Below are 24,147 nucleotides of genomic sequence, written 5' to 3'. Positions count from 1 at the left end.
CCATGGTGAGGGAGGGGTGTGGACAGCAGGTGCAGTGGGAGGCTGTTAGAGGGTTTTAAGCAGGCGATTGACCCAAGGCTGTCCAGGTCAAGGACACCAGCCTTGCCACCAAGCACAAGCCTGTCACATCCCAGCCTAAAAAGAACTCCCTGGGGATGATTTGGCAGCTCCAGCCCCAAATCCTGTATTTAAAGGTAATCTGGACATTTTCAATCTGCCGACTAGAATCCTCTCTACCCTACTGCCCTGCTTACCAGTCTCCGCCAGAATGTGGAATACACAAGGGCAAGGCTTGTATCTCTTTCACTGTTGTCTTCCCAGTGTCTGGCCTGGCACCCAGAGTGCTCATAAATATTTGACAAATACATGTCCTCCTCCACTCGTGCCTGGAATGTTTGCCCTGCTTCCTAACTGGTCCTTCAAGCCATTCTTCATGTTGTAGCCATAGCCAGGCAATCAGTCAACACATTTTTATTAAGTTTTTACTATATTTCAGACATATTCTAAGTAATAGGGATTATTATGGGCTGAATTATGTCTCCCCCACCCTAGAAAAAGTCCATATGTTGAAATTCTAACCACCAGTACCTCAGAATGTGATATTTAGAAATAAGTTCTTTTTCTTTTGGCCACACGGCATGCAGGATCTTAGTCCCCCAACCAGGGATCAAACCCCCACCCCCTGCAGTAAAACGGCAGAGTCTTAACCACTGGGCTGCCAGAGAAGTCCTGGAGATAAGGTCTTTACTGAGGTGATGAAAGTAAAATGAGATCATTAAGGGTGGGCCCTAAACCAGTAGGACTGGTGTCATTATAAGAAGAGGAAATTGGACAGGGACTTAACACGAGGGAGGGCGATGTGAAGACACTGGGAGAAGATGGTCACCGACAAGCCAAAGAGAGAGGCCTGGAATGGATCCTTCCCTCTCAGCCCTCCAAGGCAGGGGTCCCCAACCCCCAGGCCACGGACCGGGACCGGTCCGTGGCCTGTTAGGAACCGGGCTGCACAGCAGGAGGTGAGCGGCGGGCGAGCGAGCGAAGCTTCATCTGTATTTACAGCCGCTCCCCATCGCTCGCATTTCCGCCTGAGCTCCACCTTCTGTCAGCATTATGGTGAGTTGTATAATTACTTCATTATATATTACAACATAATAGAAATAAAGTGCACAATAAATGTAATGCGCTTGAATCATCCTGAAACCATCCCCTCCTCCCACCGTCCGTGGAAAAATTGTCTTCCATGAAACTGGTCCCTGGTGCCAGAATGGTTGGGGACCACTGCGCCAAGGAACTGACCCTGCCAACACCTTGATCACAGATATTTAACCTCCAGAACTGAGAAAATACATTTCTTTTATTTAAGCCACCCAGTCTGTGGTACTTTGTTACTGCAGCTCTAGGAAATTAATACAGGGATATAACAGAACAAAAAGACAAGGCACCTATCCTAGCTTATGTCCTAGGTGAGGGAGACAGACAATACGTTTTAAAATTTCAGGATCAAGAAAGGACGATGTGAAAGTGAGCCAGGGGTCTGGGGGCATATCCTTGAGTGTAGAGGAGGAAGGCTTCTGTGCAGGAGACCTGAGCGAGGGAGCAGTCATCCATGTGAGGCACTGGGGTGGTGCAGAGGGCTCCCGGGGGTGGGATGCAACGCAGAGGCCCTAAGTGGGAACAGGAAAAGGCCAGAGTCTCTGGAGTGCAGTAGGCCAGGGGAAGAGGTTGGCAGTTGAAATGAAAGCGAGAGGTGGTCAGGGGCCAGTCACGGAAGGCCTGGAAGGCATGGAGTCTGGATTTTATTCTGAGCGCAGTGAAAACTACTGGAAGACTTACTCATGGGTGTGATAGTAGTGGATTTATGTTGCAAAAAGATCACTCTGCTGCCTGTGTGGTGTCCCCGAGGGCAATCAGGGAAGCCCTGAAGGAAGCAGCTATAGCATCCGAGCAAGAGATGGAAACATGAAGCCGATGGTGTCCCTTCTCCACTTAACACTCCCTGGGCGTCCCACCCGCCCCCACCCCTGCCCTCCAGGTCCTCAGGTTTCTGTGTGTGTTTGCCCGCCTGGGCCACCTGCATCCCTGCCTTGACAGATCTTCCTCTCGAGGTCTTGTGGAGCCTTGTCCAGGAGGTGCTCAATCTGGGGAGAAGGCCAAACCATGAAAAAACGAGTGGATTGGACTTCCTTGGTGGCGCAGTGGTTAAGAATCCACCTGTCAATGCAAGGGACACGGGTTCAACCCTGGTCCGGGAAGATCCCACATGCCGCGGAGCAACTAAGCCCGTGCGCCACAACTACTGAGTCTGTGCTCTAGAGCCCGCGAGCCACAGCTACTGAGGCCCGCGCACCTAGAGCCTGTGCTCAGCAACAAGAGAAGCCACCACAATGAGAAGCCCGCGCACCGCAACGAAGAGTAGCCCCCGCTCACTGCAACTAGAGAAAGCCCACGTGCAGCAACAAAGACCCAGCACAGCCAAAAATAAATAAATAAAATAAATATTTATTAAAAAAAAAACAAAAAAGAGTGGATTAATCAGAAGGTTCTACACTAGAAGGGCCTTTAGATAGATGGCCCACCCGTTTCACTTGAGACCCAAAGAGGAGATCCTTATGGGGACACACAACTTAGTGGTCAAAGAGGCACAGGAGACAGGAACTCACTAGACCATGTTCACAGCATCCTTCTGAAACACAATTCCAACCACCCCACTCCCAGGCTGCAACCCCCGACTGGCTTCCTGTCCCGAGCAGTGGTGACCGTGTTCAGTGAGGTCTTTGGGCCTTGTTTCAGACTGAACTGCGTCACCCCCACCGCGTGTTAAAGCCTTAACCCCCAAGGCGACTTATTTGGAAGTGGGGCCTTTAAGGAGGTAATTAAGGTTAAATGAGGTCGTAAGTGTGGGGCCTTAACCCAATATTACTGGTGTCCTTATGAAAAGAGGAGGAGACACCAAGGGTGTGTATGAACAGAGAAAAGGCCTTGTGAGGCCGCAGCTGCCTGCAAACCAGGAAGAAATTCTTCACCAGAAACCAACCCTGCTGACACCTTGATTTTGGACTTCCAGCTGCCAGAACTGTGAGAAGACACTTTCTGTTGTTTACACCACCCCGTCTGTGGTGCCCAAGCTGACTGTTGCAGAGCCCAGCTTCTGAACTGCCCAGTGCTCTTGTTAAATGTTCAGACTCACAGACCCATCCGACCCCCTGAAGCAGAATCTCTGGGGGTCGGGGCCCGAGAATCCATGTTTTGAACAGGCTCCTGATGTTCACTGAAGTGTCTTCTCCATGAGCTCCTGAGGGCAGTGAAGACTGATTCCCCCAACCCTCTGGCCACTAGCTCCTCAGACCACCAGCCTCCTTCTCTGTGCCCAAGAGGACTTCACATCTTACCTGGCCTCCGGGTTAACTAGTAAGCTCACTCTGTCGAGTTGCTCCCTTTCCTCACACTCTACCTAAGCCCTCCACAAGCCAAGCCCGGACAGGGCTGGATGTGAAGTCTGGAAACCCAGAGATAAATCAGATCTGAGGCCTGTGACTGAGGCACTCGGGGTCCACGGTGAGAACTCCACACAGCTGTGATTAACCCCAACTCTGGCAGATGCGCTAGGAACTGCAGGAAGGGGAACGGAGTGACCTGGGAGTACAGGCAATGGTTTCAAGCTGCAGAATCCTGTAGGAATGGTTATTAATTTGTTGTATTTCTGCCTAGCTGCAGTGCAAGCAAGTTGCGGGCAAGTGCCCTGTCCCCTCTATCCCCTTGGGGCCTCATAATGGACCTCAATGATTTGTGGGTTCATGGCCCTCTGGCTGCTTTCAGCTTTACTAGGAATGGCCCTCCTAGTGGCTGGGGTCAAAGTTTTAAAAACACAAGACCCAATCTGGCAGAACAGAGACATCCTTCAGAGTCCAGGAACCCTAGGTTCTGAGCCTAGTTTTCCCACTGACCACCTGTATGGCGTGACTTCAGACAATCCCGTTGTCTCTGAGTTTCCTCATCTGTAAAAGAAAAGAAGGATGATAATATTTACTCCACAAATTTGTTTATAGAAGTAAACAAGCTAACCTCTGTAAAGCCCCCACTGTCTGGCACTTAGTTGGCCTTCAATAAAAAACTTATAGAGGGCTTCCCTGGTGGCGCAGTGGTTGAGAATCCGCCTGCTAATGCAGGGGACACGGGTTCGAGCCCTGGTCTGGGAGGATCCCACATGCCGCGGAGCAACTGGGCCCGTGAGCCACAACTACTGAGCCTGCATGTCTGGAGCCTATGCTCCGCAACGGGAGAGGCCGCGACAGTAGGAGGCCCGCGCACCACGATGAAGAGGGGCCCCCACTCGCCGCAACTAGAGAAAGCCCTCGCACAGAAACGAAAACCCAACACAGCCAAAAATAAATTAATAAATAAAGTAATTAATTAAAACAAAACAAAACAAAACAAAACTTACAGAGGACTTCCCTGGTGGCAGAGTGGTTAAGAATCCGCCTGCCAATGCAGGGGACATGGGTTTGAGCCCTGGTCCAGGAAGATCCCACATGCCGCAGAGCAACTGACACCGTGCACCACAACTACAGAGCCTGCGCTCTAGAGCCCACGAGCCACAACTACTGAGCGCGCGTGCCTAGAGCCGCAACAAGAGAAGCCACCGCACTGAGAAGCCTGCACACTGCAACGAAGAGTAGCTCTTGCTTGCCGCAACTAGAGAAACCCTGCGTGCAGCAACGAAGACCCAACACAGCCAAAAAAAAAAAGACAGTGTAATAGACAACCTGTCAGTAATGACCCACTTTGCGTCCTATCCAACTAATGGGCATTTACTGAGCACCCGTCTTCTGGGTAACAGGCCTGATGCCCAGTGTTGGAAATCTTCAGGGTAACAGGCCTGGTGCCCAGTGTTGGAACGGTGGAGAAGGGCTCATGGCCTCAGTGCTGAAATGTCAGCTCCAGGAGGGCAGGGACTTCTTGTTGCCATTGTATTCCCAGCAGCTGGAACAGTCCAGGCATACAGTAGGCGCTCAGTTATTATTTGTTGAATGAGTGACATCAATCAATCAATCAATCAATGAGTGACTGGAGAGCCTCTGACTCATTTTTAAGACCTTGAGCAAGTTCGTTGACATCTCTCAGCAGCTTTTTCCCCATCTGTGAAGCCAGTGGTGTTTAATTCATATCGAGTTCCTGCCGAGCAGGAATAAGTAACAACAATAATAAGAAAACTTATTGAGCACTGCTATGGACCAGGCAGTGTCGTAAAGAACCCTAGGAGGTAATAGTATTTTACCTCCACTTTATGGAAGAGGAAACTGAGGAGCAAAGAGGCAGGGAAGGCTCCTGGAGAAGGGGGATTTGATCAAGTTTTGGAGGAAAGACTGGGGCTGGGACTGAGCAATGTGAAGAGGATCCATGGCCCAGAGGGCAAGTCCCTGTCCAGGGTGTCTCTGAGCCGGACTGGCTGCACACATAGGAGAGACCAAACCTACGTGGAACCCGGCAGCCCAACCCCGCCCCCCGCGTCTCCATGACAACAGCCTCCGCACATGCGCCTCAAGCACCGGCGCCTGGGCTGGCGGCTTGAGCCGAAGCCGGACGCAAGCAGGGCGGAAGCTGACCCCGCGTGCTGGGGGGCGGGAGCGCTGGGCGGGCTTTTAAAGGGGCGGTCTCCACCCGGGCCCATTCGCCCGCGGGGACTGCTGATGGTGAGGGCTGGGTGGGCCTGGGAGTCAGGATCCAGGAGGCAGAGGAGAAGCAGGTCTGTGTGACTCCCCGCCCCCCGGAGGAGACAAGGGAGCTAGGGACTGTGTAAATGCCCTCTGGGGCAATAATGGGCTGTCCCCCAGGGAGCAATACGGAGGAGAAAGGACTATGGAATTGCACCTTCTGGGTGATAAGAGGGGGACGGGGGTGTGTAACCCCTCAGGATGTTGAAAGGGAGCTTGGATTCCAAAAATGTTAGTCGTAATAATGAGAAGGGTGGGGCTCCATAATTGCTCCATCCTCCAAGGAGGGAGCTGGGGCTCCAGGGGAGAGTCCGAAGGCAGGTTAAGAGGCCTCACAGGTACAGCTTGGAACAGTTACCCTCTCCCATCCCCTACTCTCAGCATTCTACCATCTCCCCTCCCCGTCAGGTGGCCCAGCCATGGCCAGACTACCCGCCCCAGGCTCAGTGATTGTCCCAGACTGGCACGAGAGCGCCGAGGGCAAGGAGTACCTGGCCTGCATCCTGCGCAAGAACCGACGGCGGGTGTTTGGTAAGTGCCCCCCTCCCCCAGCCTGTCACCTGCCACTCCCTGGGGAGAATAGTGTCCCCTGTGGTGGGGGGCCTGGAGCAGAGAAGCAGGGCAGTGAGGGCCTGCTCCACTGCACTCCTCAACCTTGGGGACCCCAGAAGCCCTATCCTGGGGTCCCCACCCCCAAACCTCCTTAGAGTTAATTCTGTCATCAGAGCCATGGAAACAGCCAGAACCCTGCCAGGAACCACTATCACCAGAGAGGCTGTTGATTGAGGCCTCACCTGGTGGCAGGCCCTCTGCTGGGCACTTTATACAATGGACTCCAATTTAACCTTCTCAACAGCACGTTGCAGACTTGTCCAAGATCCCATAGTGAGTAGAGACAAGCCTCTTCCATATCCTGCTGTCTCCAGGATAAGACACTCATGTTCCCCAGGATGAAGCTAACTCACCCAGGCAAGGTCAGCTGACAGGCCAGCAGAGGGGCCTGGCATCGGCTGCAGGAGTCCAGCTCTGGCCAGGAGAGACAAAACACCAGAAAGCTTAAGACCAGAGAGTGACAGGCAACCCACAATTTAGGACTTTGAGGTCCTACGCCTATAGATGGATCATAGTTTAGACTTTATTTTTTGCAAGTTTTAAATTAAAAACATTCAGGGCGATCCAGTGGTTAGGACTCGGCGCTTTCACTTCTGTGGGCCTGGGTTCAGTCTCTGGTCAGGGAACTAAGATCCCACACGCTGCACGGTGGGACCGAAAAAAAAAAAAAAAGAATAAATAAATAAATAAGTAAACATTCATAAATATCTCACTGTATTTATTCTAAGGAGTTTATATTAATTAAGAATACTTCTGCTGATATTTCTCCACTGAGGAGAGAATTAGGAAAAACCTTTCTTTTACCTGTGGGAAATCTAGGATATGTGATAGTATTAATAAAAACCATATCAGGGAATTCCCTGGTGGTCCAGTGGTTAGGACTCAGTGCTTTCACCGCCAGGTCCTGGGTGTGATCCGTGGTCGGGGGGGTGGATCTAAGATCCCGCAAGCCGCGTGGTGCGGCAAAAAATAAAATAAAATAATAAAAATCATCTCATGCATCAAACTTTTTTTGAAAAATGGTGTTATTTGGAGTAGGCACTGGCCCAGTTCACAGAGCAAAGGTGTTCCCAGCAGAGCTTCTCCTCCGGGGATGCTGCTTGTATCCCAGGCCTCTGTCATGAGTGCTGTATAGGGGATGGTTGGTTGGCACTGAAAAAGCTCTGAGAGATGAGGTTGTACACCCAAGGTATGATGGGGCAAGTGCATGTTGACTCCCTGACCCCATCTGGATCCCTCCTTGCCCCAGGGCTGCTCGAGCGACCAGTGCTGCCCCCGCCTGTGGCCATTGACACCGCCAGCTACAAGATCTTTGTGTCTGGGAAGAGTGGTGTGGGCAAGACAGCGCTGGTGGCCAAGCTGGCTGGCCTGGAGGTGCCCGTCGTGCACCACGAGACCACTGGTGAGTCCCTCCTAGGAGGCCTTCCCTGGGGTGGAGAAAAGACTTGCCCTGGACCACATAAGCTAGGATTTGTAACCAGCCTTACCGTTTACTCTGCAACCTTGGAAAGTCACTTCACCTCTCTGAACCTACATTGGCTCCTTTGTCCAAAAGGGATGATAGTACCAACCCCTTGGGGTCGTGGTGGGGTTGGTACTAGCGATAGTGGTGGTAACATGCCTAGCATTGAGCTGGCACAAGGTAGGTGCTCAGAAAACACTGATCTTCCTTTCTTGTTTCCTTCCACTGGATGCTGATTGACCATCATGTTGCAATATCTGAGAGTATTCTGGGACCTTTGGCTTCCCCAGTGCACAAGAAGGAAACTACTTTGTCATGGCTAGGGCTAGGGCTGCCTCTCCCTGGTAGACTGGAGGCTCCTCTGGAGCAGGGCAGTTTCCCCCATAGGACTGAGAGTTCTCCCATGTCAGGGACTATGCCTTCCCCATCAGACTGAGGACCCATTAAGGTAGGGACATATCTCTTCTTCCTGTTCCTTCTGGGCCCCCTACTCCTCTCCACCTCCACCTCTCCCATGCTGAGTGACTGACCCCGGCCTCCCCAGGCATCCAGACCACCGTGGTATTTTGGCCGGCCAAGCTGCAGGCCAGCGACCGTGTTGTCATGTTCCGCTTTGAGTTCTGGGACTGCGGGGAGTCTGCGCTCAAAAAGTTTGATCACATGCTGCCGGTGAGCAGGAAGGTGGGCCTGGGTGGGTCCAGGAGGGGCTGGTTGCCTGAGGTGGGCTTCTGAGCACAGGCGTCTGAGCCTGGCCTGCCTGGTCTGCATGAGCCAGAAGTGGGCATGAATGGACTGAGGATGCTGCCCGGGCTGGGAGAGCTCTGCCCTGGGACCAGCCACTCCCTGCCCTGGGCCGCAGTTTCCCAGTCTGTGAAAGGAGGGATGGTGCTGAGACTTCTCAGGGCCCTGCAGCCGACAGGTTCTGGTTACAAGCCTCGCATCAGCCTCTCATCAGCCTCTCTATCCCCAGGCTTGCCAGGAGAAAACAGATGCTTTCCTCTTCCTCTTCTCCTTCACTGACCGTGCCTCCTTTGAAGACCTCCCTGGACAGCTGGCCCGAGTAGCAGGCGAGGCCCCTGGTGTGGTCAGGCTGGTCATCGGCTCCAAGTATCCTTTGGGTGGCCCCTAGGACTGTCAGAGGCCACACTTGGCAAGGCACGGAGCAAGGGTGTCAGGCAGCCTGCCTCTGCCCAGCTATGGGGTCCAGCCCCATGGGCTTTATCTTAAAGGCTGCAACAGGGCCTCCCCCAGACCCTGGGTGTGGGGGGCAAGGGAGGAGGGAGAAGGCTGGGTTTGATGGGGTGGTAAGCAGAGGCGACCGGACAGGCTCCTTGACCCTCCTCCAGATTTGACCAGTATATGCACACGGACGTGCCTGAGCGTGACCTCACAGCCTTCCGGCAGGCCTGGGAGCTGCCCCTCCTGCGGGTGAAGAGTGTGCCAGGGCGACGGCTGGCAGATGGACGCACGCTGGATGGGCGGGCTGGGCTGGCCGACATTGCCCACGTGCTCAACGGCCTGGCAGAGCAGTTGTGGCACCAGGACCAGGTGGCAGCTGGCCTGCTCCCCAACCCCCCAGAGGACCCCCCCAGCTGAGGGGTGGTGGCATGATGAGTGGGCACTCCCGACCCTCAGGTGACCCAGAGCAGGACCCAGGGCCCAAGGCTGGGACAGGAATATTGATCTCATCCCGAGGACTGGCCAGAGGGTCCTAGTCAGGGAGAATGGTGGCCTGAGAAGGCTCCCGCCCCCAGAGCACTTTCCTTGTGGAATTCTTGGCAGTGAGGTGGGGCACAAGGCTCGGTAGGGCAGCCGTCTGAGGGCGTCTGGCTGTCCTCTGGCCTCCTCCCTCTGCCCTAGGAGTCTGGGTTTCTGGAAACTGAGGAACTGTATGCGCAAGGCCTGAGGGCTCAAGCATCTCCCCAGTCTCCCCCTGCCCTTCCCCCTTCTGCAGCAACCGTGGAGTGTGATTGGGGAGAGGGGGTGCCTCAGCTGGGCCCTGGACCTCAAGTGACTTCAGTCAGAGCCTGTACGTGTTAGCTGAGGTAACACCATCTGCTGTACCAGGTAAACCCTGAACTCTCAGTGGCTTAACTTAAGAAAAGTTTCTTTCTTTCTGTGTCTCACCTCAGGTGGAGGTGAAGGTGGGTGTGGAGGCTTTGCTCTATACACTGATTCAGAGACCCAGGCTCTGACATCTTCAATGAGTTTCTTCCCAGTTTGTCCTGGGGCATCAACATCCAGTCAGCAGACGGGATGAGTGCGGGTGGAAGGTCCCCCAGCAGGTTTCTACGGACCTGGCCTAGGACGGTGTGCCTCATTTCTGCCCACATTCCATTGGCCAGCACTTGGTCACATGGTCACACAGAGCAGCGGGGGAAGTTGGGAAATGTAGTCCACCTGTGTGTCCAGGAGGCATGCACCTCACTCTGGAATTCCTTTTTTTGACCAGGAAACTGTCAAGCTATGCTTAGGACAGGGGCCCTGCCAGCCTGGGGGAACCAGAAAGTATCACTGGGCAGGGACTGGGCCAGGTGGGGGGTCAGGGCGTGAGCTGGCAGGAGGCCAGCAAGGACAGGAGCAGGAAGGTTAGTGACCTTGTGCCCTTGCCCCATCAGCCAGACACTAGTGAATGCGGGACACATTTATACTTTGTATAATAAATGTATAATAAATTATACATTTATTTATAAAGCCGGCCTTTATACTTTCTTTCCCTCCCCGGTGACACCCTCTCCAGCCCCATAGATGGACCCCTGGGCAGAGAGCCAGCCTGAGTCTGACCCAGCTGGAAGGGCCCTGGATGCCCAGGTCAGCCAGCTGACCCTTAGAGCCCCCTCTCGAGAAAGCAGCTCTGAACACTTCACACTCACGCGCATGATCATGTGCCCACACACACCAGTACTTGCCCTAAAATGCTGCCCCGCTTCTCCGTCCTGGCACACACAGGAGACTCCTGCGTGCTCTCCCTGGCTTACGCTCCTTCGCTTACTGATGGCCTGCATGGCACTGTTTGTCAGTCTGTCCACCCTGTGCACTCATTGCCTGTAGGTTTGTCAACCTTTCCAGGGCCTAAAGCATTGATTTTAGCACCTTCTTACCCCCAACTCAGGTTCAGAGCTGAGACCTGAGCTTAGCCCATGTCCCAGAGGAGGAATGTTGCTGGGCAGGACCCAAGCCTCTCAGCCTGCACAGCCCACTGGCCGACTCCTGCTCCCGGGCCACAGAGTGTCCCACTGCTGCCTTCAGCTCTGCTTTGGCCCATTTCCCTCTGTTCTTAGCTCCAGTAGACCTTACCCACCAGGCAGAGCAAGGCAGGACCCAGCAAAGGTGGCCTCTGGGCTGGAATGTGACCTTCCAGCTATGGATACCTGTGTGTGTTGTGGGCACCAGCTACCCCACATCCCAGCCAGTTATCTCAGGCCTTAAAGCTTCAGCATCCTTCTTGGGCACCAGCTCAGCCAAGAGCCAGAGGTTGCTCTGGAGAAATAACCTAGATCTTCCCTACAGCAGAGCAGGACACTGGTTGGCACTGGTTAGCACTGCTCCAGTCAGAGAATCGACCCCTCACCCACTTTCACCCCAAACCAAGAGGTAAACAATTCCCTTCTCCCTAAGAACAAAGTGGGGACCACAACGGTGCTAAGACTTGGAGCCGGCCACCTGCCATCCCAGCGCTGCTTTCTCAGCCCCTCAGAGCCCAGGCCCAGTGCCACTTTAGTATTTCGTAGGCTACCCCCTTAGAGGCCTCCACTGAAGTGCAGAGAACTGGAAGCCCGAGGGAGGAGGGAGCTGCAGAGCCATAATTCTCCTAATAGCTGGTGGCTGTCCCCTCAGAGTGGACTCTGGGCAGGGTCGCGGAGCGTGAATGAGAAGAGAATGTGTGTGCACACACACACACACACACACGGACTCAGGCCGGCTTTGTCGGCCTGGCACCTGAGCAGTCCACAGGGCTCTGCACTGGGGGGCCCACACCTGGCTTAATGCTCTGCTGTTGCCATCTTGAAATCCTTAATAATTTTTCAATAGTTTTCCACTGGACACCACCAATCACGTGGTAGGTCCTGCACAGGAGAGGGTCCAGACTCCAGATAAAGTTCCTCTCTCAGGGCCTGGGAGACAGAGGCCATTCTGTGGCGTGTCCGGAGGCCACTGGAAGTCGGGGAGTTGGCTTCTCCCCATTTTGGTGCCAGAAATTCCACCATTAGGTTAAGCCTCACAACAGCTCAAAGGCAAATACCCTGCTGCTCCCTCTGTGGGCCCTGGGGCTACCTGGAGGGAAGGGGTAGTGACTATGCCCCCAGGCTGGTTCAGGGGTGAGCCCTGACTTAGAGGGGATCCTTGGGAAGAGGGTAGCCATGTTTGCTCCTCCGGGCCCTGGAGCCCACAGACTTCAGGGCTCTAGAGGGAAGCTGGTGGGAGGAGGGACTAGCTTCTCCAGGGGTGGGGGTGTGTATGTGCTGCAGCCCAGCCCTGGTGCTGTTTGTCAGGACATCCCAGACCCCTCTTCTTCCCTCCCCAAGCCCCTTTCCTACAGAGGGAGAGTGCTAATGGACCGAATGGTTGTGTCCCCCCCAGATGGGTACACTGAAATCCTAGCCTGCAGTGTGATGGTATTAGGGGCCTTTGGGAGCGGATTCGGTCATGGGGACAGAGCCCTCATGAATGGGATTAGTGCTCTAATAAGAGAGACCCCACAGAGCTCCCTAGCCCCTTCCACCATCTGAGGATACAGAGAAAAAGTGCTGGCTGTGAACAAGGAAGAGGGCCCTCTCCAGAACTGGACAGTGGTGACGACTTGATCTTGGACTCCCAGCCTCCAGAGCCATGCGAAATAAATTTCTGTTGTTCATAAGCTACCCGGTTTGTGGATTTTTGTTGTAGCAGTCCAATGGACTAAGATAGGGAGGCTGAGGCCAGAGAGGGTCAGGCATTTCTCCAAGGTTGCAGAGCCATGGAGCAGCCCTGATGCTCTTAGCCTTCCGTGCCCCTCTCCCCTGGACTGTCCCTTCCCCTCATCCCCCAATGGTGTCTTCTGGGTCCAGCCCCTCACACGATCCCACCTGGTCTTGCTTTTCCAACCAGAAGCCTGGGGCTGCCTGTAGGAGGGGAAATACGGTACTGGTGCCTCGCTCCCTCCTCCCTCTCCTCTTCCTCTCCTTCCTCCATCCTTCCCAGGCCACAGTGAGCTGGTAAGTGAAGCTCCTGCCTGCTGCCAGCCACCAGCCAAGCCTGGCCTCGTGGACAACAAGGAGAACCCCAGGCAAGTTGCCTGCTCCCAGGATGAGGAAGGGGATGCAGGAGCCAGATCTGCAAAGGCTGCTGCGCAGGCCTCCAGAGCCCTGGGTGAGTCCAGAATGGGGGTGGGACTCCCTGGTGCTGCCCTGGATCTCCTTACTCCCAGGGCAGCCTGGTGCCAGACATGACACCACCCCCAGCCTCCACCCCGTGCCATGAAACAGACTTGGGGGAGCAGTGCCCAGAGGGTGGCATGGGGCTCAGGGCCCAAGACAAGTCAGAGCTGTGTGGAGGCAAATCCCCAGAGGCCCAAGCTGGGCGTAAGGGGGTGGGGGGCCCCTCCCTCCCTGTGACCTCAGACCTAGAGGCTGGGCCAGTGGGGGCGAGGTGAAGTGGGGAGAGTTGGTATTCAATTCTATTCTAGAAAGAAGGGGTGTTTCCTGGGAGCAAAGGGGACCGACTGAGGCTTGGGACCATGGCCCAGAAGGAAGGTGAAGAACTGTGACCTTGGATTGTTCACTTTAATTCCTTTGTGTCATCTGTAAAATGGAGATAACAAGAGCACCCACTCATTTCTTTTGAGTTGTAACAAGTAAATGCGTGTAAAATATTTAGTACTGGGCCAGGCATTGAATTAAGGGCCCAGCAAATGTTGGCTACTGTCTTTGTCGCTGTTGTTATTTATGGTAGTGGTGGTGTTTCTGGGGCTGAGAGCGAGTGGAGAAGAGGGAGAAGGGTCGCAGATCGCGCCGACAGCGCCTCCATTGTTGCACTTTATACTTAGCCAGAGGTGGGCGGGCGGGCGAGTGGGCGGAAGGAGGGGGCGGCCCAGCTGGGCGGGTGGAGAAGTTCCTGGCACCTGTACCTTCGCCGGGGTCCTCTCACCGGCACTCCGGTCCTGTTGCGCCCAGGACGGCGATGGCGCCGAGGACAAGGACCAGAGGACGACCGTCTCTGCGCGTCCCGCGGCAGCATTTGTGTCCCAGACTCCGGAGGCAACTTTTTCCGCGACTGGAAAACCGAAATCGGTGAGACTGGGGCCAGACAGGACTCTTTAACCCCACTTCACCGCTTCACTCAGGCAGCCAGAGTAGCCAACCCACAGTCCCTCTCTTACAGGGAGGAAAGAGAGGTCTTACCTCCGCGAGGAATCCCGTGGCATGTCTGGTCCTTTTTTTGCAATGGGCAGTTCCTCCTTTGAGCTAAGCCCAGTCGCTCTTGCTGTGGCGCGAACTATTTCCTTTATTTTTAATTTTTATTTATTTGGCTGTGCCGGGTCTTAGTTGTGACACGCGGACCTTCGTTGCCTCCTGCGGGATCTTTATTTGCGGCATGCGGTATCGAACCCGGGTCCCCTGCATTGGGAGCGCGGAGTCTTAACCACTGACCGCTAGGGAAGTCCCACGAACTATTTCCTTTAATTTGGGCTTTAGTGGGACTGATAAACCCAGCCCCCAACTCCCCACCCAGGGTGGAAGTGGGGTAGGGTGGGGCAGACCGTTCCCAACTGCCCTTCTGCCTCCGCGATGGGACAGACTTCCTGCTCGTGAGGGAGGAGAAGCTGCGACCCCCGCGGCGGGCGTGGTGGCAGCGACTCCTGCAGCGGAGCTGGCGCGATAAGTTCCAGAGGAACCTGCGCGCGGCCGGGGTGCTCCTGGAGGAGGTGAGCGCGGCGGGGACGGGCTGCGCGGGCTCAATCCCCGAGGCCGAGCGCGGGCTCCCCTAACGAGCCCTGTGACCTGCGCAAGCGACGTCAGCACCTCATCTGTAAAATGGGCTTTACCGTAGCGTCAGCCCCATAGAGGGGCTGTGATGATTAAACTGGCCAGTGTGCAAAGCGCTCAGCCCAGGGCCTGCACATTGGAGGTGCTCAATAAATGGGAACCAGCAGCCACTACTGTATGACGCCGGCCTACTCAGCGTCTATCTCCACGTTTGTAAAATGAGGGTGCTAGTTCCCCCCTCGTTTGAATTTCAAACGAGGAAACGCAAATCAAAGAGCTTTTGAAGGCGGCCAAGGGCCCGCGCGCGCGGAACGGGATCTTTCACTCCCAGGCGGGATCATGAGAGGAGGGGCTCCGGGGTCTGGTCCATCCGGAGACCCCGGCCCCCCAAGGAGTGCAGTCTCGCCAAGCGCCGCGCCCTCGCCGTGTACTTCGCCAAGCTGTGCGCCCTGGGAGCTGCTGGCGGAGGAACTGAGCCTGCGCGTGCCGCTGTAGGTGGGAGGGATGGGCAGGGGCGAGGTCAGCCCGGGGGCGGAGTCTTCCCAGGTACCGGTGACCCTGCCCTGGTCCCGCAGGCCCGATGTAACCCGGACTCGGACGGAGGGGGGAGCTACTGCGGCGCCTTCGCCTGCTGCAATCTCTGCAGCAACACGTGCCCAATAAGCAGCTGGACTTTCCGCCGCTCCAAGCTGGACTTGTGAGCGGGCGAGTGGTCTCGGGTGGGCGGGGCCTCCCGCAGAGGGGAGGGGCGCCAGCCGCAGGCTTAGCCAAATCGAGGCTCCGTTGCTCCTCCTTGGTTTGCCAAGGAGACAACTCCTGCTTAACTCACTTTAGGTCTCAGGCTTGTCCTTTCCGCAGCCTGGGGTTCAGGCCGTGCCCGAGCGGCTCCCCGTCCCTGGCTCCTCTCCCCGGCTTCTCACCCGTTCAATGCCCCTCAGATGCTCACCTGGCTGCAAAACACCCAGCCCAGGCTGAGCTTTGTGGGGAGAAGGGCCTTCCGGTTTTAGCAGCTGGCACTTTTTTTAAAAAAAATAAATTTATTTATTTTACTTATTTATTTTTGACTACGTTGGGTCTTCGTTGCTGCAGGCGGGCTTTCTCTAGCTGCCGCCAGCGGGGGCTACTCTTCGTTGCGGTGCGCGGGCTTCTCATTGCGGTGGCTTCTCTTGTTGCCGAGCAGGGGCTCTAGGCACGCGGGCTTCAGTAGTTGTGGCTCGTGGGCTCAGTAGATGTGGCTTGTGGGCTCTAGAGCGCAGGCTCAGTAGTTGTGGCGCACGGGCTTAGTTGCTCCGTGGCGTGTGGGATCTTCCCCGGCCAGGGATCCAACCCGTGTCCTGTGCATTTGGCAGGTGGATTCTTAAGCACTGTGCCACTGGGAAGTCCAGCAGGCACGTTTTATCATTGTGTCCCCAGCCTAGAGACTGCGCTCTTATCGTGTTAGGTCTCGCATTCGGCAGAGGGTTCAGCTTCTGACCCCTGCTCTGCTCACAGATTCCTGGGCAGGGCTTCCCATGACTCCTACTTCTCCAGCACCCAGAGGCACCAAGTGATGAGACAACTGCCTGGGGAGGGTCCAGCTGGGACCTTACAGGGGCGGAGTTGATGCCAGAATTCTTTCTGGCAGGTGGCAGAGATCCTGGCCCGAACAATCTATGGGAAACAGAAACGTGCAGAGATGGGCATGGCCCGTCTGCTGACCGAGGGAGTCTACACTGCAGCCTTCCCACTGCGTGAGGTAGAGATGACACAAACCCAGCTTTCTTCCACTGCAGGGGCATTAGGAGAAAATTCTGGGACTTCTCTGCAGCCCTCCCGCCTTTCCTCTCCCTGGGGCCCCTGTGATCTGCCCGGGTACCAGGTGCCTGGTGCAGACCTCAACCCTCGACAATTGCTCTATTCATACTGGGCCTGCTGAGGGTGCTGGCACAAGTACCAGCCCCTGCACCACATACAGGAGGACTTTGGGGACAAGGTAGCTATCTACTTTGCCTGGTTGGTGCATCTGGTGTTGGGGGTGAGGGCTGGGAGCTGGGGTTGAGTACGGAGATGGGGGCTCATGAGCATTCTGTCCCCCCGCATTCTGTCACCTATACAGCCTGGCTGCTGACTGCTGCTCTTATGGGTACCCTGGTCTTTACCTCTGGCCTAGTTACCATGGGCACAAATGTACCAGCGTGAGTGACTGGGAGTGCTGGGGGGATGAGCTGCATGGGCTGGGTCAGCTGGCTGGTTGAGGATAGACCCTCCCAGGATGGGGTACTCTTTGCTCATAGGGAGGAGATCTGTGCGAGCAGGAGTTCCTTCCTCATGTGCTCACTCTGTGCCACATGGAATATTTGTGCCACATGGAATAGATACTTGTGCCACATGGAATATTTCCGAGATCTGCCCCATGGCCAAAGTGAGCCAGGGAAGAGAGCAAGGGAATGGGTAGGTGTTTGGGACCCAGCACCTTGGGCCTAGCTGCTGGGAAGGCAGTGTGCCCTCTGCAGTGTGTCCTCTCTCCCTCCTTTGCAGCTGGGCTATCTCTTTGACCATCTGGGAACTGTGTTCTTTAGCATCTTCTTGTCCTTCTGGGCCATGGCCTTCCTGGAGCACTGGGAGCACAAGAGTACCACCTTGGCCCACCACTGGGACTGCAGTGACTTCCAGGAAGAGGAGTTGACGCCCAGCTCAGCCCTCCAGGCCCAGAACTCTGCTTCCCGCAGTTCTCAGAGGCCATAAGGCATGCTGGGAACAGCTCAGACTCTGGAGTCCAGCATCCCAGGATCCATATCTGGCTCTTCCCTACAATTTTCCTGGGTCACTTTTCCACCCTCCCCTGACATCAGGATGATATAAGGTTTGGTGAGGTTAAATACTAGAGGCATTTAGAGGCTCAAAGAGAAACTCTTCCTGAAACAGGGAAGAAGGAGAGAAGCGTTCCACTCATCTACCCATCTAGCCATCCACCTGTCCATCCAAACATCTAATCATTGATCCTGAATCTGTTTGCTTTTCTCCATCTCCACTGCCACCCTCACTTTCCCCACCCCCTAGCCCCAGTCCAAACCACAATTCTCTCTTACCTGAACCCCCACAGTAGCCTCCCAATATATCTCTCTGCTCTTATGTTTGCCCCCATTCAACCCATTCCCAGCTGCCAGGGCAATCTTTTGAAGATACAAATCACATCCTGAATTATCCTACTCAAAGCGTTCTAGTGGGTTCTCATATGCACTTGGAAAACTATCCAAGCCCCTCACAGCAGCCCACAACCCTGTGTGATCTGGCTTCTGCCTAGTTCTCCTCCACTAGCTCCACTGGTTCCTTGCTGTTCCTTGAATAGGACAGGGTTATTTCCACCCCAGAGCCTTGGCACTGGCTGTTCTCTGCTAGAATCTTCTTCTTCCAGACTTTATATGGCCTACTTTTTGTCATTGATATCTTGACTTAAATGTCACCCTTTTAAAGAGGACTTTCTTGGGAATTCCCTGATGGCCAGTGGTTAGGACTCCGCTCTCTCACTGCCAAGGGCCTGGGTTCAATCCCTGGTCGGGGAACTAAAATCCTACAAGCTGAGAGGGGGTGGCCAAAATAAATAAATAAATAAAAATAAAGAGGCCTTCCTTGATCACCCAATCTAAAGAAGCTCCCTATCACTGTTTTAATCTCATCACAGCATTTATCACTACATTTTCTTGTTTATTGTTTTTTGTCTGTCCTCTGCCGCTAGAACGTGAGCTCCAGAGACCTTGTGTGTGATGTTGCTGTCTCCCTAGGGCCCAGAACAGCCCCTAGCATATAGAAAGTGCTCATTAAACATTTGATGGGTGAATCTATGAATCACAAATCTATCTCTCCACCTATCCATCTGTCCAAATATCCATAATGTAATCCATCCAACAGTTAGGGTTGACAAGAAGATAGAAACCAGACTAGTTATTTCAACAGAGAGGATTTATTATAAGGTATTGATTGGTTAAACAGGTTCTGGAGGACTGAAAAAGCAGGAAGGAAAAACTGAAGTAACAACGTCATTGTGAATGGCATCTCTTAGAGCAGTGAATTATACAACTCATGTGACTCAAAGAGTGGCCCTGCCTCTGCAGACAGTCTCCTCCCCAACCCCTGCAATGCTTCCCCTTCATTTTCCCCTTACTTAGCACCTGTTTATCTTTTAGGTCCCAGCTAAAATGTCATTTCCTCTGAGTGACCATCCCTGAAGACCAGTTTTCCTTCATAGGAGTTATTCACCAGTACATATTTGTGTTCATTTATCTAATGTCCATCTCCCCAACTAGACTGTAAACTCTGTTAGGACTTAGATTTTGTCCAGTTTGTTCATCATGTCATATCCAGTATCTACTGCAGAGTGTATGTGGTCAGTTAGTAGTTATTGAATAACTAATACATTATCTACTCATCCACCCATCCATCCATCTACCCATCCATCCTCATGTCCATCATCCATCCAACCACACCCTCATGTCCTCCTCCACCTAGCCATCCATCCATCCATACATCCATCTGCCCATCTACCCACACATCTGTGCACTCACTTACAGAGATTTGCCTGTCTAGTTTGCCCACCCACCTGTCCACCTACTGCCACCTGTCCTTCAGACTATCTAGCCCTCTCCCACATGTGCATCCATTTGTTGTTTACTTCTCTGTCTACTCACCCGCCAATCCATCCATCCATCCACAGGCTCTTAGCCAGGCCCTAGGGAAAAAAGGCCCTGCAGAAACAAAAATGAATCAGACCTCATTCCTGCATTTCCAGAGCTCCCTGTGCAAACAGGAAAAGGCAGGAGGCTTCCCCCACCCCAGGGTCATGACACCCAGACCCTTGGGACCTGGGATGCACATTTCTGTTGCCCCCTCTGATAGGAGTGCCCACATCCAGAGTTTGCTGCCCTGGCCCCACACATGGCCCAGAACCCAGTGACAGGCCTGAAGGAGCCCTACTTCCCACCCCGCACCCGTCTTCCCTGCCTACTCACCAGCTCTGCAGCCATCCTCATCATGGTGAGGGGGCGTTGGGCCCTTGCTCTGGAAGGACTGTGCCCTGCAGGGTGGGCTGGTGCCCTGGTGGACCTGCCTTCCAGCTCTGACAGCTCTCCCTGCTGGCCCCCAGCTCTGTGTGGTGATGATTTTCCTGGTGTCTGTCATCATTTACCGTGGCATCATCAGCATTGCAATGTTCCACACGGCCAACTCTGTGCTCATGACCCAAGTGAGTGCCCCTTGGAGCAATGGAGGGTAGGACCACTGTTCCAGACTCTGGGCACAACGGGGGCATCGTCAAGTTCCTTCTGCCTCTCCACGTGGCTGGGCTCAAGGTGATGGCCATCACTCTGCCTAGGCTGGTAACATTGCCAACATCAGCAGCACTGTGCTCTACCTGGTACTGATCCTCCTCCTGGGCCAGGTCTATACTTCACTGGCTGAGCAGCTCACCAGGTGGGATGAGTAAGAGCAGGGGATCGCAGGGGTGTCCTGGCATCACTTGGGAACTGTGAGCCCTGAGGCAGGGCTCCCTGCATCTCAGAGCCTGCAGCTCCCACCTTGGTGTCCCCAGCCTGCTCAGCCATCCTCAGATGAAGGTGGCCAGTGGGGCATGGTCGGCCTTAGGGGAAGGTGGATTGGGGACAGAAGCATATGAGTTGACCCAATGGGCTGGGCCTGCCCCCTTACACTCAATAAAACTCTGACCAGCTCTGCCTTTTGCCCAGAGATGCACAGAGCCCAGACCCTCCATGAAGATGCCTTCACTTTTAAAGTCTTCATCCTCCAGTTTGTCAATTTCTACTCCTCTCCTTTCTTTTTTTGTTGTTTTTGGCCATGCCACACAGCATGCGGGATCTTCCCCAACCAGGGATAGAACCCATGCCCCCTGCACTGGGAGTGCAGAGTCTTAACCACTGGACCGCCAGGGAAGTCCATCTACTCCTCTCCCTTCTTTGTGGCATTCTTCAAAGGCAGGTGAGGACTCCCCCCCCCCCCAACCCCCACCAAGGCTGTCGACTCTCAAATGATTTGCCAGCAGAGTGGCAGCATCCTTGAGCCTCTAGATTTGTCTCTACCAAGGTCTTGACCTTGAAGTTGGTCCTTGATTTCCCTGGACTTCAATTTATTTTTTAATACTTATTTATTTATTTATTTATTTATTTAGGTTGTGCTGGGTCTTAGTTGTGGCAAGCAGGCTCCCTAGTTGTGGCTCGCGGGCTCCTTAGCTGTAGCATGTGAACTCTTAGTTGCGGCATGCATGTGGGATCTAGTTCCCTGACCAGGGATTGAACCTGGGCCCTCTGCATTGGGAGCATGGAGTCTTAACTGCTGCCCCACCAAGGAAATCCCTGGGCTTCAATTTTCTCAACTGTAATATACCAATGCATCATTGGGTAAATGTGAAACTCTAACACCTGCATTCATTCATTCACTCAACCTCCCATTGCTGACATTTGGCTTCAACACCATCTTTGTGGTAGCCTTTCCACTGAGCAGTCTGGACTGGATGCTAGGGACACAGAAATGAACCAGAGCTGGGCCTTCCCTCTAGGAGCTTCCAGTTTTTAACAAGGATGGGTCAGGAGTCCTCAAGGGCTAGACTCCCAGGAGGTGGTGTTAATGTGTAATTGCCATTGTCATTTGGCAGGAATGGGAGGGAGAATCACCAAAAGAAGCACCCCTCCCCCCACCAGCAGCATGACTCCCTCTTCCTGGGCCAGAAATACCCAATTGACTGAACAGGAAAGAGGAGGGCTTTCTATTAGCATTTTAGATCAGGGAAGGGCTTTCAGAGACTGAGAATGGCCATGTAGGAAGCCCAGAGTTTAAGAGCCCTGGACTCTGGAGTCTAACAAACAGGACTTGAGCTCTGGTTGCACCATTTACAACTTGGGGAGCCTTGGGCCAGGTCTCTGAGTCTCCATTTCCTCATCTGTAAAGTGTGAATAATCATGGTGTCTATCTTTAAGGGAGTGGGAGGATAGACATGGCGTTGTCTGGTCCCAGGAAGCTGAAGACCTGGCGGCAGAAGAGACACCTGGCCGGGCGGCAGGACACCCAGATCAGGCAGGAGCAGCGGCGCTGGGAGCAGGACTATGAGCTCATTGAGTTCAAGGGCCAGTTTGATGAATTCCTGGAGATGGGTGAGCAGTGGCCCAGCAGGGTTCCTGGGGGCCTGGCCCAGCAGGGGAGGTGACCCCAGGCCCGACACTCCCCAACTCCAGTGCTGTGGTCTAGGTTCATCACCATCTTCGTGGCAGCCTTCCCACCGGCACCCCTGTTTGCTCTGCTCAGCAACTGGGTGGAGATCCGACCAGACACCCAGAAGTTCTGTGAGAGTACTGGCGGCTGGTGGCTGAGCGGACCCAGGGCATTGGGATCTGGCTGGTCCTGCTTGAAGCCATTGCCTACCTTTCTGTCATCGTGAATGTGAGGAGAGGGGGGTAAGGAGGGAAATACAGGGTCAGAGGGGGAAATGAAGATCAGAGACTGGGAGGAGGCTCGGGAATAGGGAAATGGGGGCTGAGGCTGGAAATCAGGGTGAGAGATTGGGAAATAGGGGCAGAAGGCTAGAATCCTCGGGCACAGGCTCCTGCCTGCGGGAGTGGGACTGGACCTGGGCGGCATGAGTTAGGAGACTGGGCCCTGAAAGGCGGGACGGCCTTCCTGTGAAGCCCCCTTGCAGGCTTTCCTCATCGCCTTCACCTCGGACTTCCTCCCACGTCTCCTGTACCAGTAAGAACACCACAGCCAGCTGCGTGGCTATGTCAACTTCATGCTGGCGCCCGCACCCCCTGCTTACCTTGACTAGGGCAACCACACGCCCTGCAGGTGGGAGAACCACCGGCCGGGGCTGAGCGCGGTGGGGCGGGGCCTGCTTGGGAGGGGCGGGGCCTGCTTGGGAGGGGCGGGGCCTTGAGCCTGCGGACCCTCTGGGCCTGGCTGGGGGCGGGGTGCTGAATCTGGAGGCGGGGCAGTGAGCTTGTGGGAGGGGTGGGGCGGGGCCTAACTGGGAGGGCTGGAAGCTGAGTCTAGGGGGCGGGCTAGAGGGCAGAGCTGGATGAGGGTACTGCTAACCTGTCAGGGCCAGGCTCTAGGGTGGGGAGGGGTGGGAGTGCCGGTCGCGGAGTCGAGAACCTCGCGGGACTCCGTGCCCTCCTCAACCCAGGGACAGGGCTTTCGCGACGCTCAGAGGAATCTCACCCTCTTCTACTGGAAGCTGCTGGCTGTGCGTCTGGGCTTCATCATCGCCTTCGAGGTAGGCTCAGCCATCTGTGCGTCGGACAGACCCGGGTCCAAGTACAGGCTGTGCGGCTGACTGGCTGTAATGGGGTATATTACAGAATAGGATCTACTTCATAGGGTCGCTATGAAGATTCAGTGGCAAGTACTTGCACAGCATAGTGGGTGCTCAGTGAATTAATGTCACGACTACTAATATTATTATCTCTTGGCAAAAGCCCTGGAGCTCCTTCCAGCTTTGCTCAAGATCCTTTTTCTCTAGCTCTGATTCTAACAGGGTCCCTAGTGTTAAGGGGTTCGAATTATACCTCTGTGTCTTTGGGCAAATGACAACCTCTTTATCCTTCGGTTTCTTTACAGGTAAAACAGGAGAAGTAATTTACTCACCTCCTAGAGTTGTTGTGAGGATTAACTGAATGAATACCCAGAAACCCTCAGAATAGTGCCTTGCACTTAGTAAACGCTCGGCAGATTAAGATTGCTAAAGCAGTCCTTCTCTTTGGCCCCTCCTTCTCCCCAGCACGTGGTGTTCTTCCTGGGCCTCATCGCCTGGCTCGTGCCCGACGTGCCAGCCGCCCTGGCTACCAAGATAAAGCGCGAGCGCTACCTGGCCAAGCAGGCGCTGGAGGACAACAGGGAGGCGCTACTTTCGGTTAGCGCTGCCCACGGACCCTGGCCCCACCCCTCTGACCACGCCTCTCTGCCTGCCCCCAGGCCTATGCTCAGCTTTCTTGCCCCGCCCTCTTGTTTGGCCTCGCCCAGGGGGAGGATTGTCCGCTTGCCCTCAAATTTTCGCCTGGCTCCCTCTTCATCCAGCTTCGCGCACGCCACGCCCCTTCTTTTACACTGTTTCCACCACTGTCGCTTCTGCTCTGGAGGGCCCTCCTGCTCAGCCTGACCTAGCCTTGCTTTCCGTCCACTGCAGCAAGGGCGCTGTCCCCAGAGCCCAGGACGCAGGGTCGAGTGAGGAGAGACTGCCCTTCCAAGACCCTAGTTCCCCCAGGATCCTCCCTCCTTTGGGGTCCTCGGCTTCCAGCTAGGGGTCTGGGCAGTACCTTGGCCAGCGGCCTCAAGGTCGGCCCTGGAGTTGGGATGAGTGGGCTAGGGTTCTGTGAAGACCCCTAGTCCTGCATTGCCACCCTCTTCATGTTTCCAGTGTCCC

General features: G+C 54.7%; 1 protein-coding gene across 2 annotated transcripts; it reads left to right on the top strand.

The window, feature by feature from the left end:
- Nucleotides 1–4,817: 4,817 nt before the first annotated feature.
- CPLANE2 (ciliogenesis and planar polarity effector complex subunit 2) lies at nucleotides 4,818–12,704 on the top strand. 2 transcript variants are annotated; one of them, XM_068538981.1, is made up of 6 exons: nucleotides 4,819–5,743; nucleotides 6,120–6,242; nucleotides 7,573–7,725; nucleotides 8,330–8,454; nucleotides 8,756–8,892; nucleotides 9,132–12,704. In XM_068538981.1, exons 2-6 carry the CDS (start codon nucleotides 6,131–6,133, stop codon nucleotides 9,379–9,381), a joined length of 777 nt encoding a protein of 258 aa, XP_068395082.1. In that variant the 5' UTR covers nucleotides 4,819–5,743; nucleotides 6,120–6,130; the 3' UTR covers nucleotides 9,382–12,704. The 2 variants fall into 2 exon arrangements, with proteins under 2 accessions (XP_068395083.1, XP_068395082.1); XM_068538982.1 differs by having other exon boundaries at nucleotides 4,818–6,242.
- Nucleotides 12,705–24,147: the final 11,443 nt, after the last annotated feature.

Source organism: Eschrichtius robustus, chromosome 3 (genome assembly GCF_028021215.1).
Source record: "Eschrichtius robustus isolate mEscRob2 chromosome 3, mEscRob2.pri, whole genome shotgun sequence".
NCBI classification, from domain to species: domain Eukaryota; kingdom Metazoa; phylum Chordata; class Mammalia; order Artiodactyla; family Eschrichtiidae; genus Eschrichtius; species Eschrichtius robustus.
Note: the sequence above shows the minus strand (reverse complement) of the source record. Positions and strands in the feature narration are given on the sequence as shown.